The following is a 22101-nucleotide window of genomic DNA, read 5'->3' as shown; positions in this document are numbered from 1 at the left end:
TGAGAGGCCCGCGTACCAGGAAAGAAAAAAAAAAAAACTACAACAAAACAAAAATGCTGTGATTGTTGATGCTCACAGAACACGGCAAACAGCGTCCGCAACGGGGAACGGCTCCCGGGTTCTGGACACGCACCTTTCTCCCTGCGGTGACCGTCGTGATGCTTTCCCAGCCCAAGCCCTGCAGTGCTGCTTCCTGAGCCTGTGACCCGGGCAGCTCTCCGTGGCGGGGGCAGCACCCGCCGCACACACGGTGCTCTCGGTTCGCCGATGACTTAACCCCCGGGATAAAGAATAAAAGCTCCCATCAGAACGTATCCTGACTGCACCAAGGTAACAGGCGAACGGACACAAAGGTAAACGCTGCAAACGCCACAGGGTTCTATGCGCCCGGCCAACCCCGGGGCCAGGCATCTGGCAGCGATGAACTCTGATTTCAGGGTTGCCCCTAACAGGGATGGCAGCACCATCTGGGGGATGAGCCCCGCACACTGGACTCGGGGTGTGGAGCCCACATTCTGTGGGGTCCACGCTCTCACCCTCGGGGACGTCCCAGCACCGCAGGACCGCCCCAGGCTGGCCCGTCCAGGGCTTGCACTCCAGGGCCTGACCGTCTTGAGGCAGGATCCCAGAGCTCTGGCGGCGAGGGCGGGCAGGGCCGCTGGGGGGCGGCCGCAGAGACAAGCATGCTGGGGGGCCCGCCCGCCGCTGTGGGTCTTCCCGGCGGCCCTCCCCCTCCCACCACCTCCGCCCCGCACCGCGTGCCGCAGGTACCTGGCTGGAAACCTCATACTCCACGTGCTTGAGGAAGAGGCCCTTCTTCTCGGGGATGAGCTCCACCTGCACGGCGTCCCTGGCCAGCAGCTCCTGCAGCGTGAGGGACAACAGGAGTGGGTTCCCCGGCGGCATCTGCATCCGACTGGAGTCCGGGGCCCTCGGCTCGCTGACCTGGGGCGCTGGTGAGTCTGCAGGAGACAAGGTGAGCGCAGCTGCTCAGACAGGGAGGCCGCCCCTCAGACACCGCCTGCTGGCTCAGCACGTGGACTCCGGCCACGTCACCCAGCCAAACCCCATCCTGGCCCCGGTGACGCTCATCCATTCAGGCTGGGGGGTCCACTCAGGGCCACGTCCTCCTCTCACATAAACCACCACGCCATGAATCAGCAACACGCCCACATGGCCAGGACCGGGCAAGTCTAGTTTTCAACTTGGGCAGAGAAAAAGAAGTGAAATATTTACAAGTTACGTGCAAAAATAGAGTCCTCCTTTTCTCCAGAGTCAAGAAAAGGGTTAAAACAGAGAAATGGGCCACACGATCTTCTACATTTCCTGCATTTCCAGAATCAGAGCACACTGCGTTCCTGACACCACAATCATTCTAATGTGTAACAACCTGCATGCTTGCTTGAGCTAGAGTTCCTGCTCACACAAATCAAAGCATTAAGCCCTAAAACTTCAGCTTCCTTAGACACAAGAAGTCACCCACGTATCATTCACAGGACAGGGAAAGACAAATCAGAGATTTTATATCTAACAACCTGCCAACAAGCAAAGAAATCCCGTTAAAAGGTCAGCTTGGTTTTTAGTACAGAGAAGAGTTTAGAACTTTAAAGAAAAAAAGGTTCTTTTCAGTTAAAAAAAGAAGAAGTTTAAGGCATCCCTTGGGGGAAGAAGGTCTCATTCCAAGCACCACTGCTATAAACAAATACAACAAAGGGTAGATCCCACTTCTCCACCGTCTCAATTTTCTACAAGGTCATTGTATCACTTTTTATGATTTACTTCTTAAAGTAATTCTTCAGTGCAAGATTCTGGTTTACATTCTAATACAGAATTAATGACCAGATTATTTTCATCTGTGAAATCACTCAGCATTTTAGGATTTAAAATATAGCTGCCTTGAACTGACCTTAAAGATTAAGAAAATAAACAAGGGCTTAACTTGTATCTGGGAATCCCCAAGGGCCTCAAAACTCCATACAAAAACTAAATGTCGGGCTTCCCTGGTGGCTCAGTGGTTAAGAATCTGCCTGCCAGTGCAGGGGACATGGGTTCGAGCCCCAGTCCAGGAAGATCCCACATGCCACGGAGCAACTAAGTCCATGTGCCACAACTACTTAGCCTGAGCTCTAGAGCCCCTGAGCCAGAACTACTGAGCCCATGTGCCACAACTACTGAAGCCCACGTGCCTAGAGCTCTGTGCTTCACAACAAAGAGTAGCCCTGGCTCGCCGCAACTAGAGAAAGCCCACACACAGTAATGAAGACCCAACGCAGCCAAAAAAAAAAACAACACTACATGTCATGTGCTCTAAAGGAGGCTGCTCTCAAGTGAGGGCATATATCCCAAGGTCGCAACAATCCACCAAGAGCAGGAAGAAGGTATTAGCAACTGTACTTGTATTTTCTTTATTTTTTTTATTTTTTCATTGCACTTGTACTTTCTATCTCCTTCTTTTTAATTTATATTATAATGTACATAATAAGAGTAGTAGAGTGTAGTACATGCATACAAATTATTAAAATACGCGTATGTATAAATTGTGTACATGTGTATGAGTGCGTACAGGTGTTGCATGTGGGTGTGTGCGTACGAGTGCATACATACGTGAGTGTGTACGTGTGTATGAGTCTGAATGAGGCGTGAGTGTGTATATGTATAAGTGTGCATGCGTACATGTGTGCACACACATGTATGAGTGTGTGTACATAAGTGTCTGTATATAAAGTGTGTATACGAGGGGGGGGTGTCCCCAACTGGCAGTCCCCAACACCTTAATGACTAAAAATGTGTGGAGACCACAGCTCTAGAATGTACCTGTTCTCCGAAGTCATCCCAAGAGCCCAGCCCCTTTCCATGTAAAAATATTTTTACGTGGAAAGGGGCCTTAAAACTGTGTTTACCCAGTCTCCTTGGGGACCACGGAAATCCTCAAGGAGCCAACAAGCGTTTCTTAAGTACCAGCTCCAGGGAACACGGTGATGAATAAGACAGGGTCCCTGGGCTTCCCTGGTGGCACAGTAGTTGAGAGTCCGCCTGCCGATGCAGGGGACACGGCTTCGTGCCCCGGTCCGGGAAGATCCCACATGCCGCGGAGCGGCTGGGACCGTGAGCCATGGCCACTGAGCCTGCGCGTCCGGAGCCTGTGCTCCGCAACGGGAGAGGCCACGGGAGAGGCCACAATAGTGAGAGGCCCGTGTACCAGAAAAAAAAAAAAAAAAAAAAGGGAGCTAGACTGTTATAAAATATGGGAGCTGTAACTCCCATGGCAATTACCAAGAAAATAATCCCAAAAAAGTATAATAACCAAAACTATGTGGGAGTGTAAATGGAACACTAGAAAATACTTATTTAATGTAAAAGAAAGCTGTAACAAAGGAACAGAGGAAAAATTAAATTAATGGGGGAAAGATCACTGGAAGAGCACCAGAGGTCTCTATTAAAATTTTTATGTAAGATAAAAATTAATACATGCTCAATAGAGAAAACTTTATGATTTTCTTGTTGATTAAAACACGATAATGTCCCAAGACAGAATGTAAGCTCAATAATGATTACCAAATGATCACATGCTTCTGAGAAATCTGAACTTTGATCGCCAGAGGATTTAAAAGACAACTCAAAAGACACATTTTAAACCAAAGACATTTCTCTCAACCACCCTGAGAACAGCCCCTTTGCAGAAGTTTCAATCACAAGAAAGCCACCATCCCAAACATCAATTTACTAAACTAAGACACCCATATTTTCAAAGAAAAACAAAAATTGAAGAGCAAAAAAGAAGGGAAAAAGACCATTTCAGACAGGCTGCACTGTCATGTGATGGACCACACGCTGACGAAAGGGCAGAAATGCAGGGAGGAGATTCTGGTTTACCAAGGGTGTGGATGTCAAGGTCACCGACAGGACTTTAAGACTCTCCTCAAATGCAGCCTCCTACACCAGTTTAAGCAGCCCCGTAAGACCAGGGCCTGGAAGAGGCACCGTCCACCAAGCCAGCCCCCTCAGAGATGAAACAGCTCGGACAAGAGAGGCCAGCCAGGCCCCTGATGAACGGTGATGGACAAAGGCTGGCCCTGACCCTAGACGGACATGGGCGGAAATCCAGTCTCCGACGTCCCCAGCAGTGTGGCGGGCGAGTGACGGCCTCGGAGCTCTCCAACAGGCCTCTCCGAGGGTGTCCCTCCAAACTCTCCAGCACAAAACTGCTCTACCATGGGGTCCCCTGGAGTCGGAAGCCCTGGCCTTGAAAAGCCACCCACTGTCCTGACACTGGGCCAGGAAGCAGCTCTCAGACCCGCAGGCTGAGAAGCGGGCTAACGCCGGCCCACACGGACGGCCCCTGTGGGCACAGAACGGGACAGCAGAGCTCAGATCCCCAGCTCCCCGACACGCTCGGGGACCCTCGGCTCCAGCCCAGACCTCATGTGCTCCAAGCCCAAGAGAGGCTCTAAGTCTGCTGAGTAAAACTTGGCACGTGCTCCCCCACGACAACAGGTGTCGGGCCCTTGGCTCCAGGTCGGCCCACGGGTCAGGGCCTCACGGTCAGTGTGGCCGAGCCTCACACTCCCCTCCTCTCTGGATATCTCAGCTCCGCTGGCTCCAGGGTGACAGCGACAAGGAGCTGCATCACTCCCAGGCCGGCCACCAGCGCACTGTGTGACCCCAAGGTCACACAGCATGAAAAGGGAAACAGCCAGCTAGGAGTATTTAACAGCCATTCAGCTCTGAGATTCTGGGATTCTCCAAGTCGGTTATCCACAAATCAAAGCCATGAAACTTCAAACACACACACAGACCAACTATCCTTCCCAACACACTTCCATCGGAACCTTTAGGCAGCAATCCTGCCCCTGGGATGCATCCCAAGACGTCTAATCCCACGTGCTCTGTTAGCAGCTAACATCTGGGGCCCTTACTCCCCAACAAAGCTTTGGGAAATAAACAGGATTTGCTGAATAAACCACTCTGACTCGCACACACCCTTGCTTTATCTAAGCAAACCTCAGCAAATGCTGACCAACACGGAAGTCCAGACTGGGAGACCCTGCACAGTGAGCACAGGGCGCCACCCACGGGGCCCAAGGTCAGCCTGGCTGCCCCGCACGATCCATGCCAGCTCAGGTGGGGTGCTGCTCTAAGCGCTAGGAGAAGGTCCTAATCCCGCCCGCTCAGCCCAGGCAGCCCTGGGGGCCTCCCTGCTGGCAGTGCACCCCTCAGTGTGAAGTGCCTTTCAAGCCACGAGAGGTCACGTGGCCCCCAAAGGCAGCCAGTGCGGAAGGTCCCTATTTTCTTCGTTTAGTGGCAGGTGCATACGAACATGTCTTCTGATGGACTCCACGCTCAGGGTTCCACCACCACTGCCATCCTCGGCTGCTGCTCGCCAGCATGTGGGGACGGCAGGGGCCAGCGAGGGACAGCACAGTCACAGGAGCTGACGTCTCCACACCGAGCACGCATCAGGACCACCTGCGGGCTCGCCCGCACGCTGGTGGTTCAGATAGCTCTTATCAAAAACAGAAAAGTGGGCTTCCCTGGTGGCGCAGTGGTTGAGAGTCCGCCTGCCAATGCAGGGGACACGGGTCCGTGCCCCGGTCCTGGAGGATCCCACATGCCGCGGAGCGGCTGGGCCCGTGAGCCATGGCCGCTGAGCCTGGGCGTCCGGAGCCTGTGCTCCGCGACGGGAGAGGCCACAGCAGTGAGAGGCCCGTGTACCGCAAAAAAAAAAGAAAAGAAAAGTGTTAGCAAGGGCGTGGAGGGACTGGAAGCCTTGTGTGTGGCTGGTGGGGCCGTAAAAGTTGGTGCAGCCGCTGTGGAAAACAGTGCAGCAGTTCCTCAAAAAATTAAATATAGAATCCCCATAGGAGCCAGCAATTCCACTTCTGGGTCTGTACCCGAAAGAACTGAAAGCAGGAACTGGAAGACATATGTGCACAGCCATGTTCAATGCGGTATTATTCACAGTAGTCAAAAGGTGGAACCACCCAAGGGTCCCCTGACAGATGAACGCATCCACAAAATGCGGGCCATCCACACGACGGAACACTCCTCAGCCCTAAAAAAGAAGGAAGTACTGACGCCTGCTACATTGTGGATGGACCCTGAGGACATCATGTCCAGTGAAATAAGCCAGACACAAAAAGACAATGTATGATTCCACTCACGTGAGGTCCCTAGAGCAAATTCACAGAAAAAGAAAGCAGATGGTGGGGACCAGGGGCTGTGGGACAGGAGGATGGAGAGGGAGCGTTCAATGGGGCAGAGTTTCCATCTTGCAAGATGAATAAGTTCTAGAGATGGATGGTATCAATGGAGGCACAACAATATGAATGTACTTAATGCCACAGAACTGTACACCTAAAAACGGTTAAAATTTTACGTTATGTATATTTTACACTTAAAAAAACACAGATTGCTGGGCCCCAGTCCCAGAGTCTCGGGCGGGGCCTAAGAATCTGAATTTGTAACAAGTTCCCAGATGATGCTGCGGATCCAGGGGCCACAGTGTGAGAACCACTGTCACAGGGCGACCAGAGGGAAGGAATTCAGGGCCTCACCCAGACCCGCGCCCCTCGTCTAACAAAACGCAGACGTGCACAGATGCTGCCACCGGACTTCCTGCAGTCGTCAAACGTGGAACGAACGACATTCCAGACGACGACCTTTTCACCGAAATCACATGAAACGGGGCCGCAGACGCCATTTTCAACCTGAATATTCCTTCTCAGGCTCGTGAAACTGTTTCAACCTTTGAAAACTTCTCTAAGCTACACTGTTATTCTGCAGTTAACAAACTGTTCTCAGGAAATGGAAGCAGAAGTTTCCTCCTCCTTATCATGGCCATGGCCTCAGAAATGAGCATTCGGCAGCTCCATGGCCAGAGGACGTCAGGAAACAGAGCTGCCTCATCTGTGGTCAGCTCGCCCTGAAAAGTGATCTGTCACCAGCCAGCTTTTGATTGTCCCTAACTCAGGAGCTCAACTGAACAAACTGTGCGTGGCCTCAATTTCATCAACTTTAAGGTTTACTTTTCTTTTAATAACCTATTTTATGTAACGTTACAATATCTTGAAATAAAGGGACTTCCCTGGTGGTGCACTGGTTAAGAATCCGCCTGCCAATTCAGGGGACACGGGTTCGAGCCCTGGTCTGGGAAGATCCCACATGCCGCGGAGCAACTAATAAGCCCGTGCACCACAACTACTGAGCCTGCGCTCTAGAGCCCGTGAACCACAACTACTGAGCCCATGAGCCACAACTATTGAAGCCTGCGTGCAGCAACGAAGACCCAACAGAGCCATAAATAAATAAATAAATTTATTTTTTAAAATCCATTTTAAAAAAAAATCTTGAAATAAAGAAAATCTCTCCAACCCAACAATCTATATACATCCGTGTTCATTGTGTGCATTATTCTCCACGTGTATAGTGTTGTGATATGACACAAGCAATTTTCAAATACCAAGCATGTTTCCAAGCTTCTATGACCACGTTTCCTTCAATTTTTCTGTGGAAGAAAAAACCTCCGAAATTGCTAGCCAGTCAGATAATCACTATGAACACTGTTTCACTTCCATCTTATCCTTTTAAATACATGTATTTTTGCTGTGAAATACTTCAAACATACATGAAAGTACAGGAAATATCAGAACCCATGTATCCACCAAGATTTCACTAAAGAGGACATTGTGCCCTATTTTTTGCTGAAAAGAATTTTTAATAAACAAAATGTTACAGATGCACACCATCCTCCTGACCCCTTTTTTCCTATTCCAAAGTAACCACTATCCTAGAGTTGATGGGTACGATTTCCAGGCAGGTCTGTGCACTTTTCTCTACATAAGTGTCCAGAAAGTCCATGCAAACATTGTGTTTCATTATATACAATAAACATACAATTCCTGGGCCTCCCTGGTGGCGCAGTGGTTGGGAGTCCGCCTGCTGATGCAGGGGATACAGGTTCGTGCCCCGGTCCGGGAGGATCCCATATGCCGCGGAGCGGCTGGGCCCGTGAGCCATGGCCGCTGAGCCTGCGCATCCGGAGCCTGTGCTCCGCAACGGGAGAGGCCACAACAGTGAGAGGCCCCCTTACCGCAAAAAAAAAAAAAAAAAAAAAAATTTAAAAAAAATTTAAAAAAAAACACAAAAAACATACAATTCCTTTCTTTTCTCACTGGCTTTTAAAACCCTTTTATATTGAAACAGAGCATGCTCACGGAGAAGTGAACATCTCAAAACTGTTCAGCTCAATGAATTTACATACCAGGGTAACAGCACCTGGATAAAGGAGGGTACCCCTCACGCTCCCTTCTCCCCAAGGGAGAGACTTCTAAAGCCACAGGTTGCCTCTGCCTGATTCTTTATTGACACCATACACGCGGACTCAAACCCTGAGTTCCTCTGTTTCTGACTTCTTCCACTCGTGGTGTGTACAACCCCTCTGCGTGGCTCATGGGGTGCACACGGTCCATTTTCTTGCTGTGGATCCCGCTGTATCATCAGCCGGGGCCTATTACTCATTCTGCGGCCGCGCAGCATCTGGGCAGCTTCACACGCCGCTGCTACAAACACGCCAGCACCCGCACGTTGGTGGCTGCATGTATGCATTTCTGTTCAGTACATTCCTGAGAGTGAAATGACTGGATCCTGGGGTTTCGTATGTGCAGCTCAGTGAATTCCAGTTCTCCAAGTAACTGAGCCAGTTTACACTCCCAGCAGCAGGGGCTCCAGCTGCCTCCCATGCTGGCCGACACCCACGCTTTTCCGTCCGGTTTTCCTCGCCCTTCTGGTAGGCCCTTGACGCTTGAATACAGTCGCAATTCATCTGCCATTTTACCTTGATTTCTTTCCTTTTACAACACTGTTCCATATTTTCGAAGTTATTAAGACTATTACCTGTGAAGACTGAATAATAACTTAGATATGGAACTAAAAATCATTTAGCCGTTCTCCTACTAACTGCTTTCTGCTCTTAAAAACAGCGTGAAGAATGTCACCGTTCACAAAAGAGTTTGCCCTATTGTTTATTCTATCCTTAGAATCCACTCCTAGAGAATTCCACATTTTTTTCCTGCTCACAGACGCTTCGCGAAAGGCTTCTATCTTCCCACGTGAACCACACTACGTCACCAACACTGTCTTCAGAAACCCCCCTCGGAGAGTCACTGCAGTCACCTTAGTGATCTGTGCATGTTTCCTGGCAGCATTTAAAAAAAAAAAAAAAAAAAACACAAAAAACTAAAGTTTCCTAACTGAGGATCAGAATGGCAGCCGCTAAGAAGAATAGCTCCGAACGCGGGGTTTCCCCAGCTCCACCACCGCCCCCCGCAAATGCCCCTTCACCTTTCTCGGCCAGCAAACCCCCCGCCCGCCTGCTCCCCTCTCTCCAGCCACACCAGCTGCCCGGCCGCGCCGTGAACGCAGCGCACCGCTGCCGCCCGGGCGCCTTCACCTGTCGTCTCTTCTGCCAGGGTTCTCCTCCCAGAAATCCACCAGGCCACCTCCTTCCAATCCTGGTGCAAAACTCACTCTCGGTGACGTTTCCTCAGGGACAACGGCCCTGCGCCCTAGCTGCCCCCGCGGCTCTGACGTGCGTCACCGACTCGCTGTGTCCGCCGAGCGCTGTCCACCTCCCACTACGAGAACATCAGCCCCACGAGAGCAGGACTTTCTGTTCATTTTGTTCACAGTCAGTATCCCAGTGATCAAGAACAGTGCCGGGGGGCTTCCCTGGTGGCGCAGTGGTTGAGAGTCCGCCTGCTGAGGCAAGGGACACGGGTTTGTGCCCCGGTCCGGGAGGATCCCACATGCCTCGGAGCGGCTGGGCCCGTGAGCCATGGCCGCTGAGCCTGCGCGTCGGGAGCCTGTGCTCCGCAACGGGAGAGGCCAGAACAGTGAGAGGGGCGCATACCGCAAAAAAACAAACAAACAAAAAAAGAACAGTGCCTGGCACACAGTGAGTGCTCCATGAGCATTTGTGGACAGAAAGAAGGACTCCAATTCGCAGCAGCAAGAAGGCCTACTGTGTTCTCCCAGGCAGGGTGACAGCCCCACGCCCTCCCCACCCACACAGGTCGCACTCAGGCCTCACCAGTGACAGGAACCGCGCCTCGGTGAGCTGCAGCCAGAAGGACGGCTGTTAACACGCACGGCCACGCGGAGCCCTGGAGCAGTGACATCCTCAAGCAGGCGGTGACATCCTCCCATCCCCCCCCATGGCCTCTCTGCCAGGTTGCAGCTATATATCCTTTTATCTCCCCAAAGAATAGAAGGCAAATCCCCTGATTACAGAAAGCTGTAACGTGCCTTGAGGGTAACCAACCTACACAGCAAGAGAAGCATGTTTTTCACCTTCCTGCGAAGGTTTGGTTTAAGTGTTTTCACCTTGAAGCAAAATATAAACTCTCTCTTAAGGTCCCTCCAAGCCCTCTGGTACTCATTAGCTGAGAATTCCCAAACTGAATCCCATCCAGCCCCCAAAGCTCAATCCAGACACCCCTTCACCAGCGAAGTGCTTCCCGGGCCCCAGCTGGAGTCACTGACCCTCCTACTCTCGTGATTGGCGGCTTGAACGTCCTTGCTGAGCTTTCCTAACCCATCTCATCCACGCGTTTCTCCCACATACCACATAAACCCCTTCAGGGCGCTCTGATTCCCTAATACTGCCTAGCACAGGGGTGGCACACAGCACGTGCACCCCAAAAGTTCTTTATGATGGACAACTGGGTTTCCAAGTGCCACCGAATGACACCAGACCCCTTCCTCACACCATACACAACAACTCATTCCAAATGGATCACAGCCCTAAATGTAAGACCGAAAACTACAAAACTCTCAGCAGAAAATATAGGAGTAAATCTTTATGACCTTGGGTTAGGCAAAGCCTTCTTAGGTATGACACCAAAAGCATCAACTGAAGAACAAAATAGATGAATTAAACTTCGTCAAAATTAAAAACTGTTGTTGCTGTAAAAGATACCATGAAGAAAGTAAAAAGACAACCCACAGAAATGGAGAAAACATCTGTAAACCATGTATCTGATAAGGGACCTGGGTCTAAAATACATAAAGAATTCTTATAACTCAAGTTTTTAAAAAAGACAAATTACCTAATTTTAAAGATGGACAGGGCCTCCCTGGTGGCGCAGTGGTTGAGAGTCCGCCTGCCGATGCAGGGGATACGGGTTCGTGCCCCGGTCTGGGAGGATCCCATATGCCGCGGAGCGGCTGGGCCCGTGAGCCATGGCCGCTGAGCCTGCGCATCCGGAGCCTGTGCTCCGCAACGGGAGAGGCCACAACAGTGAGAGGCCCGCATACCGCAAAAAGAAAAAAAAAAAAAAAAAAAAAGATGGACAAAGGATTTGAATAGACATTCCTCCAAAGGAGACGTACAAAAAGGCCAACAAGCACATGAAAAGATGACCAACCACGTGAGATTCCACCCACTGGGATGGATATAATCAAAAAGGCAATAACAAGTGTTGGTGAGGATGTGGAGAAATTGGAACCCTCAAAGTTTGCTGCAAAACAGTCCAGCAGTTCCTCAAAAGGTTAAACATGGGTTACCATGTGACCCAATGATTCCATTCCTAGGTGTACACCCACGAAAAATGAAAAACCCTATGCCCACACAAAGACGTGTATATGAATGCTCACGTCAGCATTAGTCATAACAGCCAAAACATGGAAACAGCCCAAATGTCCGTGGACTGATGAATGGATAAGTAAAATGTGAATTATCCATACAACGAAATATTATTCAGCCATAAAGAGAAATGAAGTACTGACCCACGCTACAACATAGATGAACCTTGAAAACACTGTGCTGAGTGAAAGCAGACAGCCACAAAGGACCACAAATTATATGTTTCTATTTATATGAAATTTCCAGAACAGGCAAATCTACAGAGACAGAAAGAGCAGTGGTTGTCTAGGCTGGGGGACGAGGGGGTTGGCGGGAAAGGGGAGTGACTACTAACGGGTACGGGATGATGGCGATGCTCTAAAATCAACGGTGGCCAAGGCTGCATAACTCTTGGAATACAATAAAAACCACTGACCTGTGCCCCTGAGATGGGTGAATTATGTGGTATGTGAGTTATATCTCAATCAAGCTCTTAAAAATGCTTTATGAATTCCTTCTCTTCTTCTCTCTAGTTCTTGTAAATACAAACTAAGTATCCTCTCACCCCAGCACTGCGCCTGGAACACAGCTCGCAATCTTAAAGAAGGTGTCTGCTGAGAAGGGAAAAGACCATCTACCTGTGAAATCCTTTGGTTGGGTTTCAGGCACAAGTAAGAAAATCTGAGCTGGTGATGGTGCCACAGAAACTTCAAGTGGCCACACTCAGGACCCTGTGGGCCTCCCGGGGGTGGCCTGAAGCTGCAAGTGAGTCGAAGTGGAAGCAGCCACTGATGCTAAGAAACCAGTCAAGTGCCCCTTAATGAAGTGCTTTTTTCCCCTCTTCTTCCGCTTCCCATGAATCCAAAGGCAGGGAAGAAGACGGCCACCTGGACAGCCATGTGCGGTATCGACCACCACTACAGCAAGAGCCACGACCAGTGTCTGAACCTTCTGGATGCTTATGTAACATCTCTTGAACCCTACAAACAGTCTAAGTAGGTACTGTGACCCCATTTCACAGATGTGAAAACTGGAGGCCCAGCCGGCAGCATGGCCCACCTGGTCAGAGTCAGCCAGGTGACACGTGGGGCCTGAACTTGCACCAGGTTACCTGATGACACCAGATCCCTGTTGCCTCCTTAACTCACAGGGCCTCATTCGAGGCCCACAACGTGGAGAGGCGCAGGGGCGGGCACACCCCACGCCTGGGCCAGGGGTCAGAGGGTCTCAGCGCAAACCCTGCTGTGAACAAGCCGCTCACCTCTCTGCATTCAGTTTTCTCCTCTCTAAAATGGGGACAATACCATCTACATTACTGGTTGGCTACAAGAATGTTAAATATATGTTTAGACGTGAAGGCATCTAGCACGCGGCTGGTTTTTACAGGACCTGTGCCCAGATGAAACCACACAGCGAATGAACTGCTGGCCTGGGGACGTGGCTCCCTCAAGCACTGGGTCCCCTGACATGTGACTCCCTAAACTCTGCTGGGAATCCCCAGAGCTTTGGGACCTCCGGGGATGTGAACCACTCACGTTCACACAAATGGTGCTTCTCCGGCCAAAAGTGGCTATTCCTTCCCGAGGGAGAGTCGAGGGGCCAAAACACAAAGAAAGGGGAAAATCACTGGTTTGTTTCCTTAGGACGTCACAAGACTGAAGCCCAGTCCCGAAAGGAGTCACCTATCAGATGATTTCCTCTGACTCAACTTGGAGCAAAAGGAACCCGCAGGGCAGCCACGGGACCCCTGCTTCTCCGTGAATCTCACCAAACCTGCTTCTGAAAGGGTTCATTGAGTCTCTCCCTCAAAAAGCCTCTTAGGTCTCTCCTTTCTGGAATGTTTTTATGTGGGGAGGCCCAGGGACTTTTTTCCAGAGTTTAAAAAGAATACTACTTTAGCTAACTCGGGAAATCTTGGAATAACTCACAAAGTAGAAGTTCAAAGTTCCAAAAAGAATACTCATCTCTGTTTAACTAAATTCAATCTGGCTTTGGTTTTGTTCCTTTTTTTAAAACCCTCCTCCCAGGCCTGGATGGTTCCGTCTGAAAGTGACTCAGGTTTTCTAGGATCTCTGGACACGAAAGTGAACATGTTCCAGACTATCTGGCGGACTCAGTGTGTCTCGATCCCAGTGGAGGCTAAATGGAGGCCTGCGTTCGCAGCCTCATTCAGTCCCTTTAATAAAATTCCGAGCGATCACCCGACAGTACAAGCCAAGTGACATACAATTAAATCCATTTAAACAGATATTTACTGATCCATAGAAGGGGTCACAAGGAGTGAGACAAGGCCCCTGCCTGGGGAGGGGGCAGGGGGTGGGATGAACTGGGAGATTGGGATTGATATATATATACACTAATATGCATAAAGCAGATAACTAATAAGAACCTGCGGTATAAAAAATAAATAAATTAAATTTTTTTAAAAAGGCCCCTGCCTTCCAGCTGCCTGCGAGGTAAACGACCAAGAATGCATTAATCAATCAGAACACGGAACGCCCCAGAAACCGGCATGAACAAATTAGGAACCGTGAAAAATGTCACAGAAGGAAAAATATTGAGTCAGCTTTCCCCCCACAATCAAACCTCTGCACTAAGTGGTGGAGACCTAGTTTTCCAGGCAACGAAGACGGGACTCTCCCGTAGTGCCTGTCTGCCCAGAACTCAGAAACCGGTGAACCAGGGTGATCTGAGCATCTCAGACAGATGGGGGAACTCGGCCCGTGGGTCGCAACGCAAGGGACGCGACCTGTTTATTTGAGAGCTTTCACGCCCAAGCCAGCTGGAGACAAGCCCCCGGCGCCGCCCCGCTCCCCGGACTGAACTCGGAGGCTCAGCAGACGGGGTGCAGGGCTGAGGCCCAAGCTCGCACCCTCACCGCGGCCCGGCGCCGCCGCTCCCTTTCTGAAGAGGGAACGCGGCGCCTCACGAGGGTCTCAGGTGCTCCTTACGAGCACGGGCTCACAGGGCCACCTCTCCCCTCAGAAAAGCCCTCTGAGGACAGAAGGGTCTCCGTCCGGGAGGCACTGGCTAAAGCGGTCAGGAGCGAACCCTCCAGACGGGGTCCTGCAAGGGGCCCGCGGGGCAGCCCTCCCACCGGGGGCCGGAGCCGCGCACAGGACGGCACTGCAGCTCCACCATCCACTAGCTGTAGGTGCCGGGCAAGTTACGGCCTCTGCGTGCCTCAGTTTCCCCATCTGTAAAGTAGGGGTGGGGAGACGCCTCGCCTCGTAGCATTACTGAGAGGATTAAGTTGCTTGACACGTCAGGCAGAGGAAGGGCCTCTGGCACACAGCAGGTGCTCTGAGAGGCTTAGTCATCACAGCTACCACACAAGGCTGCCGCTCTGCAAAGAACGCCCAAAACAACTCCCTCCCAGCAAGGGGGCAGAGGATGGGATACTCTGTACCCCCAGCAGAGACCCTCTCAGGGGAAACAGGCCCCTTCCACGGGGCAGAGGCAAACTATAACCTCTTGCAGAAACTCCCACAAGACTCCCTACTTCACCGTCCATCCTAAGAAGGACGCTCAGTGTGCAGAAGCCATCACGAGATAAAGACCCGCACACGTACAGACCGTCCTCGGGTCCTGAGGGCTGATAACGCAATTTCAAATCTCCCTTTCGTTCAAAACCCCAGCAGTGAGTGGCCAGTTCTTGGAAAACCCCTCCACCCCCAGCCTGGACTGGAACTTCTCCGGAGCTGGGAGGTGAAATTACTGTTCAAAAGATAATTAACTGTGCTAAGTCAGGAGTATCACCTGACTCTCTGTCTCAGCAGATGGCCTCTGCCAAAGAGTCACGTACTTTCAACAGCAGGTGACTTTCCCAGACATCCCTCCCGCTGCCACACAGATGCCAGTGGCCCTGGGGTCTCGGTCCTCCTTCCTGCTGGTCCCAGGGGCCACTGGAACACCTGGACTCGCCAGCGGGTCGGGCCAGCACCAATAATACCCAGACACAGACATCGGAAACAGCGGAGCCAGGGATCTCCTGCTGATGCACAGTGAGATTAGGAGTGGATGTCAATTCAACAAAACATGCATTTCATTATAAATACATCTCCAATATTAACTCGAGAGCAAAAACTAAGGGAGACCAAAACGCCCACAAAACTGTTTTAAAATGAGATCCCTAGCACCCACCTTTGCTTGTCAAACTGTGTTGTTAGCAAGTCCATTTAATGTCTCAGGATCTGGGACACACTGGGTTTTCCCCCAACACTTTCTACTGTGAAATAGACACACACACACACACACACACACACACACACACACACGGGTATAAAATGTCTATGGACAGTTTAACAAAACTATGTATCAAACACATGTGGAACCACTATCCAGGTCAAAAATTAAAAGATGGCTGGGATCTTGGAAGCCCCCATGACCTGTACCTTGCAGACCCTCCTTTCTCTTATCAGAGGCGACCACAGCCCCATTTCCATGCCATTTCACCTGCTCTTCATTTATACTTTCATCACCTGCGTAAACAGAGTCTAATTCTAACCCACACAGCAGAGTCTAATTCTGCATGGCTTTGAACTTAATATAAAGAGGAGTCTCGGGCTTCCCTGGTGGCACAGTGGTTAAGAATCCGCCTGCCAATGCAGGGGACATGGGTTCGAGCCCTGGTCTGGGAAGACCCCACATGCCACAGAGCAACTAAGCCCATGCACCAGAGCTACTGAAGCTCGTGCACCTAGAGCCCATGCTCCGCAACAAGAGAAGCCACTGCAATGAGAAGAGTAGCCCCCACTCGCCGCAACTAGAGAAAGCCCGCGTGCAGCAATGAAGACCCAGCGCAGCCAAAAATAAATAAATAAAATAAATTTAAAAAAAAAAAAAAAAAAGAGGAGTCTCATGGTATGTATTTTCTCTGGCTTCTTTCAACATCCTCAGTGGAGGGTGCTGGGACTCAGTACTTGTATTTGCAGAAGGCCACTTAACAGGACATGGCAGAGACCATGTAAGGACGTCTCCCTAGCTCTCAAAGCCTAACAACTGGGCCTACTAAAACTGCAATTCAACACGCACAGCTGACAGCAGCGGTCCCCTCTAGGTTGGGGAACTAGTTTAGCAGGACAGAAACTTTGTTTACCAAGTGCAAAGCATCAGGACATTTTTTTTATATTGATTTAACGTAAAGGATCAAATTTTACACGTTAGCACTTTAAAAGCACAAACGTGGGCTTCCCTGGTGGCGCAGTGGTTGAGAGTCCGCCTGCCGACGCAGGGGACACGGGTTCGTGCCCTGGTCCGGGAAGATCCCACATGCCGCGGAGCGGCTGGGCCCGTGAGCCATGGCCGCTGAGCCTGCGCGTCCGGAGCCTGTGCTCCGCAACGGGGGAGGCCACAACAGTGAGAGGCCCGCATACCGCAAAAAAAAAAAAAAAAAAAGCACAAACGTACATTCCTTGATTCATTATTACAGAGACATCAAATAGAGAATTATGAAAACTTCTTCGTCGTGTAGAATAACGCTAAGTGAAACAAACAGACTACCAAACCAAACGTAAACACACCCTGAGGTTAACTGTGTCAAACGCATACGCACAGGAAAAAAGGAAACATACCAAAAGCAGCTGCTGCGAGCTCCCGGGTGAGCTCCCGTTTACAAGACGTTTGTATTTGCAGTTATCTTACTCGTACAGCAACATTCTCCCCCAAGTGCCAAATCACATACCACATGAAGCTTTACTGGTCTGCTTACAGTTCACTCATAAGACTTGTAGGAGAGAACTTCACTGGCACAAATCAGGTTAAAGACTCTCGGAAAATCATGTAAATGTACATCTCAGAGATGTCTCCAGTCCCTACCAAGCTTCCCTGGGATTCATCAGTCGTGCAATTTCACTTTCCTTTTGCTTAGCACACATACTCTAAATTGGATAAGAGTGCTGAAGGACCCCCCCTGCCCCCACCAACATGCCTATCCACACACCCCAAGGACACGTGTGTCCTCCTACAACCTGGCCAGCAGGAGAGAGAGCCAAGTGTGGCCTCAGCTTCCCCTAGAGCTCAACTCACAGGTCATGTCTGGAGCCCTCCTGTGCCCGCCTGTCCCACGTGAGGTTTTAATACTGGTACCTTCACCAAGAACGTCTACCCCAAGTCTGGCTATGACTTCTTAATGATTCTACAACAAAAACGTTCAAAGGATGAAAGCGCTACAGTTCTTCAGAGGGTAACGTGCGTGGTCAAGGGTCGAGCTCTTCGAATTCCCGAGGGTCGGGGCCGCCTGTCTGCTCACTTGCCCCAGGTTCTAACCACCAGGGCAGCTCCTCTTAACACGCACCGCGGGCCACAGAAGGCGGCTCACATCTCTCCAGCATCTCACCACTCCAGCCCCGCCCCGTCACCCCAGCACACTGCAGGCCAGACATCTCTTTTTCTGGTGCATTTTTCTTAGGAAGGAAAAAATAAACCAAAACAGAATTCCCCAACCCGGAACATATCACTTTCTTGCTAACCACAAATTCTGGCAAAATGTGTTCTATGTAATAGTGATTCAGTTCCTCTTTCTTCAAATGGACACCTTTTACCTTGCAAATTGTGTGTGTGTGTGTGTGTGTGTGTGTGTGTGTGTGTGTGTGTGTGAAAGGGAGAAAGAGATGGATTTCAAGACGATTAACACCGATTTAAGTAATATCCTCATAGCTACCATTGTTACCAAACTAAAATGTGATACTATCCTAAAAAACACTTACAATAAAAATGTCATTCTAGGGACTTCCCTGGTGGTCCAGTGGTTAGGACTCTGAGCTTCCACTGCAGGAGGCCCAGGTTCGATCCCTGGTCGGGGGAACTAAGGTCCCGCATGTCACAGGGGGGAAAAAAACTGTAATTCTTTTCCAACATCAGAGCCCTTTCCACAAAGCAGATACTATTCTAGACACTGGGATGTAAAGAAAAATAATGGTTTCTGCCGGTCAGGAGTTGACAACAGAAATGTGTGTAACGGAGGGAGAGGAATGGACAGGAAGGTTTTTTGCCCCAATGCAGATGGTACTTTAAGGGTATAATTTAATCCGTCAAATGCACACATCTCAAGTGACAGCTCATGACTTGCCTAACAGATGTGTACAGGCAGGGCAGCAGCAGTGAGGGCGGTGGCGGGCGCACAGGGGGCGTGGAAACCGCGCAGGCGTGCAGAGAGGGCGGCGGCCGGTCACGGAGGCGCTTGGAGGATGAGCAGAGTTCAGGCCTGACCCCACAGAAAGCCAGGAGGCAGCCAGAGGTTTGGGAAGACAAACAGCTCAGAGCTTCCTAACCGAATGGGATGTATGGAGTACCGTCCAATGAGGCGCTCCAACGGAAGTGAAGATGATTCTCCCTTGTCCTAAAAACCAAGTTTAGGGGACTTGCCCGGCGGTCCAGTGGTTAGGACGAGGCACTTTCACTGCCAAGGGCTCGGGTTCAATCCCTGGTCAGGGAACAAAGATCCCCCAAACCACACAGAGTGGCCAATAAATAAATAAATCAATAAATAAAAACCAAGTTTAGGTCTGCAGGGTTGTAGGAAAGCAGGGCTGGGATACACAGTGGTAATCTGTCTATATTTTTTTTATCAGTGTATGATGCAATCGCAAAAATCAGATTAGACAATCAAGCACATATCATACTCATTCTTTGTCACTCTAAGGCACAATCATTGAGCTTTGTAACCTCTAAACAAGCCCTGAAATAAACTCTCATGCTGCATAGTCAGAAAGCAGAGTGTTCCAGGCAGATATTTTGATAGTTAATGGTTTTAATATAAAACCCACCACAGGTTTATGTCCAAAATACAAAAAGAACTACTAAAAATCAAAGAAAAAAAAGACAATCCCTTAAGAAAATGGGCAAAAAATAAGAACAATTGGTTCAGAAGGTCAAAGTATTACAAGAAACTAAACCTCACTGATAATCGAAGAAATAGAAATTAAAACAAAAATAAAACACGTTCTTAATTTCTCTAATGCTGAAGGGAGTATTTTAAAAAATGGTATGAAATGGTGATGAGGTTATGGGGAAAAGATGCACTGCTGTTACAGGTATAAATTGGTAATAGCCACCAGAGAGGATAATTTGTAAGGATTTGTTAAAACAAAAAATATGCAATCCTATGACCCAGCAATTCCACTCCTTAGGGGTATCTAAGGCAGAATAATGGCCCCTAAAGGTACTCGCATCCTAATCCCTGGAACCTGTGAATCTGTTGGATTACACAGTAAAGGGGAATTAAAGGTGTAGATGAAGTTTAGGTTGCTAATGAGCTGACTGTGAAAGGAGGGCAAGGATGTGGATTAGCAGGTGGGCCCAATGTAATGCTGGGGTCCTTAAAAGTGGAAGAAGTGAACAAAAGAAAGAGAATCAGAGAGATGACGGGACAAGAAAGGTGTGGCCCATGGTATCTGGAGCAAGGAGACCCTCTGGCAAGGAATGCAGAAGGCATCTGGGAGCTGGAAAAGGCCAAGAAACGGCTTCTCCCCAGGGCCTCCAGAGGGAACACAGCCCTGTCCACAGTTGGATTTTAGCCCAGAGAAACCTGTTTGGGGCTACTGACCTCCAGAACTGTAAGATGATAAATTTTTGCTGTTTAAGCCACTATGTTTGTGGTAATTTGTTACAGTAGCAGTAGACAACTAATACACTACGCTAGGGAAACACGGGCACAAGTGCACAAGCACACAAGGAGGTGTACGTTGTCTGAGTACACGTATGTATAAGACATAAAAATAGAGATGAGAGGATGCATCCCAAACTGGTAAGAGGAGGTGACTGCAAATGGGGTGAGACTTTAATCTATAATGTTCTGTGTGTTTGTCCATGTATTGCATAATTGAAAGTTAAATTTGTCAGGAGGGAGTTATCATTTACAGCTTAAGCTTCCAGGGATTAGAATATAATATAAAAGACCCTTAAGGCTGAAAACCGCAGTGAACACAATTTTTTCTGACAATCCCAAAGCTACTACAAAGACCTAGACCCCCGCGATCCCCACAATTAACATTAACGGGGGGCTCTGGCTGTGTGGACGGAACACCAGAGAAGGGGAAATTCGCTGTATACCCATAAGCCACTGCCTCTTCAACAGTCAAAAAGAAACCTTTGCTAGGGCCTCCCTGGTGGCGCAGTGGTTAAGAGTCCGCCTGCCGATGCAGGGGACACGGGTTCGTGCCCCGGTCTGGGAGGATCCCATATGCCGCGGAGCGGCTGGGCCCGTGAGCCATGGCCGCTGAGCCTGCGCGTCCGGAGCCTGTGCTCCGCAACGGGAGAGGCCACAACAGTGAGAGGCCCGCATACCGCAAAAAGAAAAAAAAAAAAAAAAAAAAAAGAAACCTTTGCTAAAGCATGAGAGATACATATATCACCTCTGGACAAAATTCATTCTCAAAGACTTGTATTTTCTGACTCCAGCCCCTCCAAACACCACCCACACACACCACGACATGCCCCCTTAACACTGCCCACTGTGGACAAGTCACTTGCCTCTAGGTTGTGGGTTTTCTGGGGCTTTTTTTTCCTCTACCATTTCACCTGCCATCCAGGATGGCTAATAAAATCACCAGGGCCCCACGGAAGGCCCGCTGCCAGTCTCGGAGAACTGTGGTAGATGACACCACAATAGCAGCCAGTGGGTGTGCCCTGCAGGAAACAGGGCTGTCCCTGTGCCTGCAAAGAGACCCCTGAGTAACCATCATGTCCAGGAACTCTGAGCTGCTTTACAATCCTCGGGGGAAGAACCATTCCTACCCAAACACTAGGAGCCCAGCGTGCGGCCCTGGTACAGGAGGGCCGACTGGCCCACCTGGGCTCGAACGTGTGACCTCATGAACACAGTGTTCTAACCAGGAGCAAGATCTTCTCCTTACACAGCTCCGTGAGAAAGGAAAAGTAACTAAAGACCACTGTGGGTGGCGGGGTGGGGACTGCTCCCTAGACGCAGACTCACCAAGGGACTTCATGCCAATGAGGCCAATCCGGCGCAACGCCACCCCTGCCCCCAGCAGCTTCACTCCACTTCTGCCTCTTTTTCTCCCTAATGAATCCAGTGTCTAGCAGCCCTCCAGAACGCTAAGCATGGCCTCCTCAGGGACACCTCGCCAGACGGCCCAGCCGGAGCTTCCAACCTTGGGCCCCCGCCACCCCCCAAGAAACAGCAGTAACTCACACCAACACCCACCTTCATCTATCCTCCAGTTAGAGGACTAGAGGGGGTACCATTTTAAACAGGCACATCCTAGAAAACGCAAGCCTCACGCTCATCTGCTAAGAAAAGCACTTAGGGAGAAACACGAAGGGCTGGCGTTCGAGAACACGAAAGTCCTGAGCTGCAGGAGTTCTTGCCAAGGCCCAGCAGGTCCAGGGACTGCGCCCCACGCGGCGGGCAGGCCGGCAAGCAGGAAGCGCGGGGCGGACGGGCCCTGCGGCCCCCAGGGACCCGGACAGTCCCGGGGAGACGCGGGCAGAAGCGCGCGGCGAGGCGCAAACCCGGACAG

At 50.2% G+C, this 22101-nt stretch overlaps 1 protein-coding gene across 2 annotated transcripts in view; it reads right to left on the bottom strand.

Moving 5' to 3' along the window:
• Nucleotides 1–22101, bottom strand: part of SNX8 (sorting nexin 8) — a 41126-nt gene that overhangs the window by 18732 nt on the left and 293 nt on the right. Inside the window, exons 1-2 of one of the 2 annotated variants that reach the window (XM_060077981.1) lie at nt 21786–21858; nt 772–962 (exon numbers count right to left, since the gene is read on the bottom strand). In XM_060077981.1, the coding sequence (XP_059933964.1) occupies nt 772–912 (141 nt within the window). In that variant the 5' untranslated portion in view covers nt 913–962; nt 21786–21858. Of the gene's footprint in view, nt 1–771; nt 963–21785; nt 21859–22101 lie in introns of those variants that run through there. The other variant, XM_060077980.1, reaches the window with a different exon arrangement.

Source organism: Mesoplodon densirostris, chromosome 16 (genome assembly GCF_025265405.1).
Source record: "Mesoplodon densirostris isolate mMesDen1 chromosome 16, mMesDen1 primary haplotype, whole genome shotgun sequence".
Lineage (NCBI taxonomy): Eukaryota > Metazoa > Chordata > Mammalia > Artiodactyla > Ziphiidae > Mesoplodon > Mesoplodon densirostris.
Note: the sequence above shows the minus strand (reverse complement) of the source record. Positions and strands in the feature narration are given on the sequence as shown.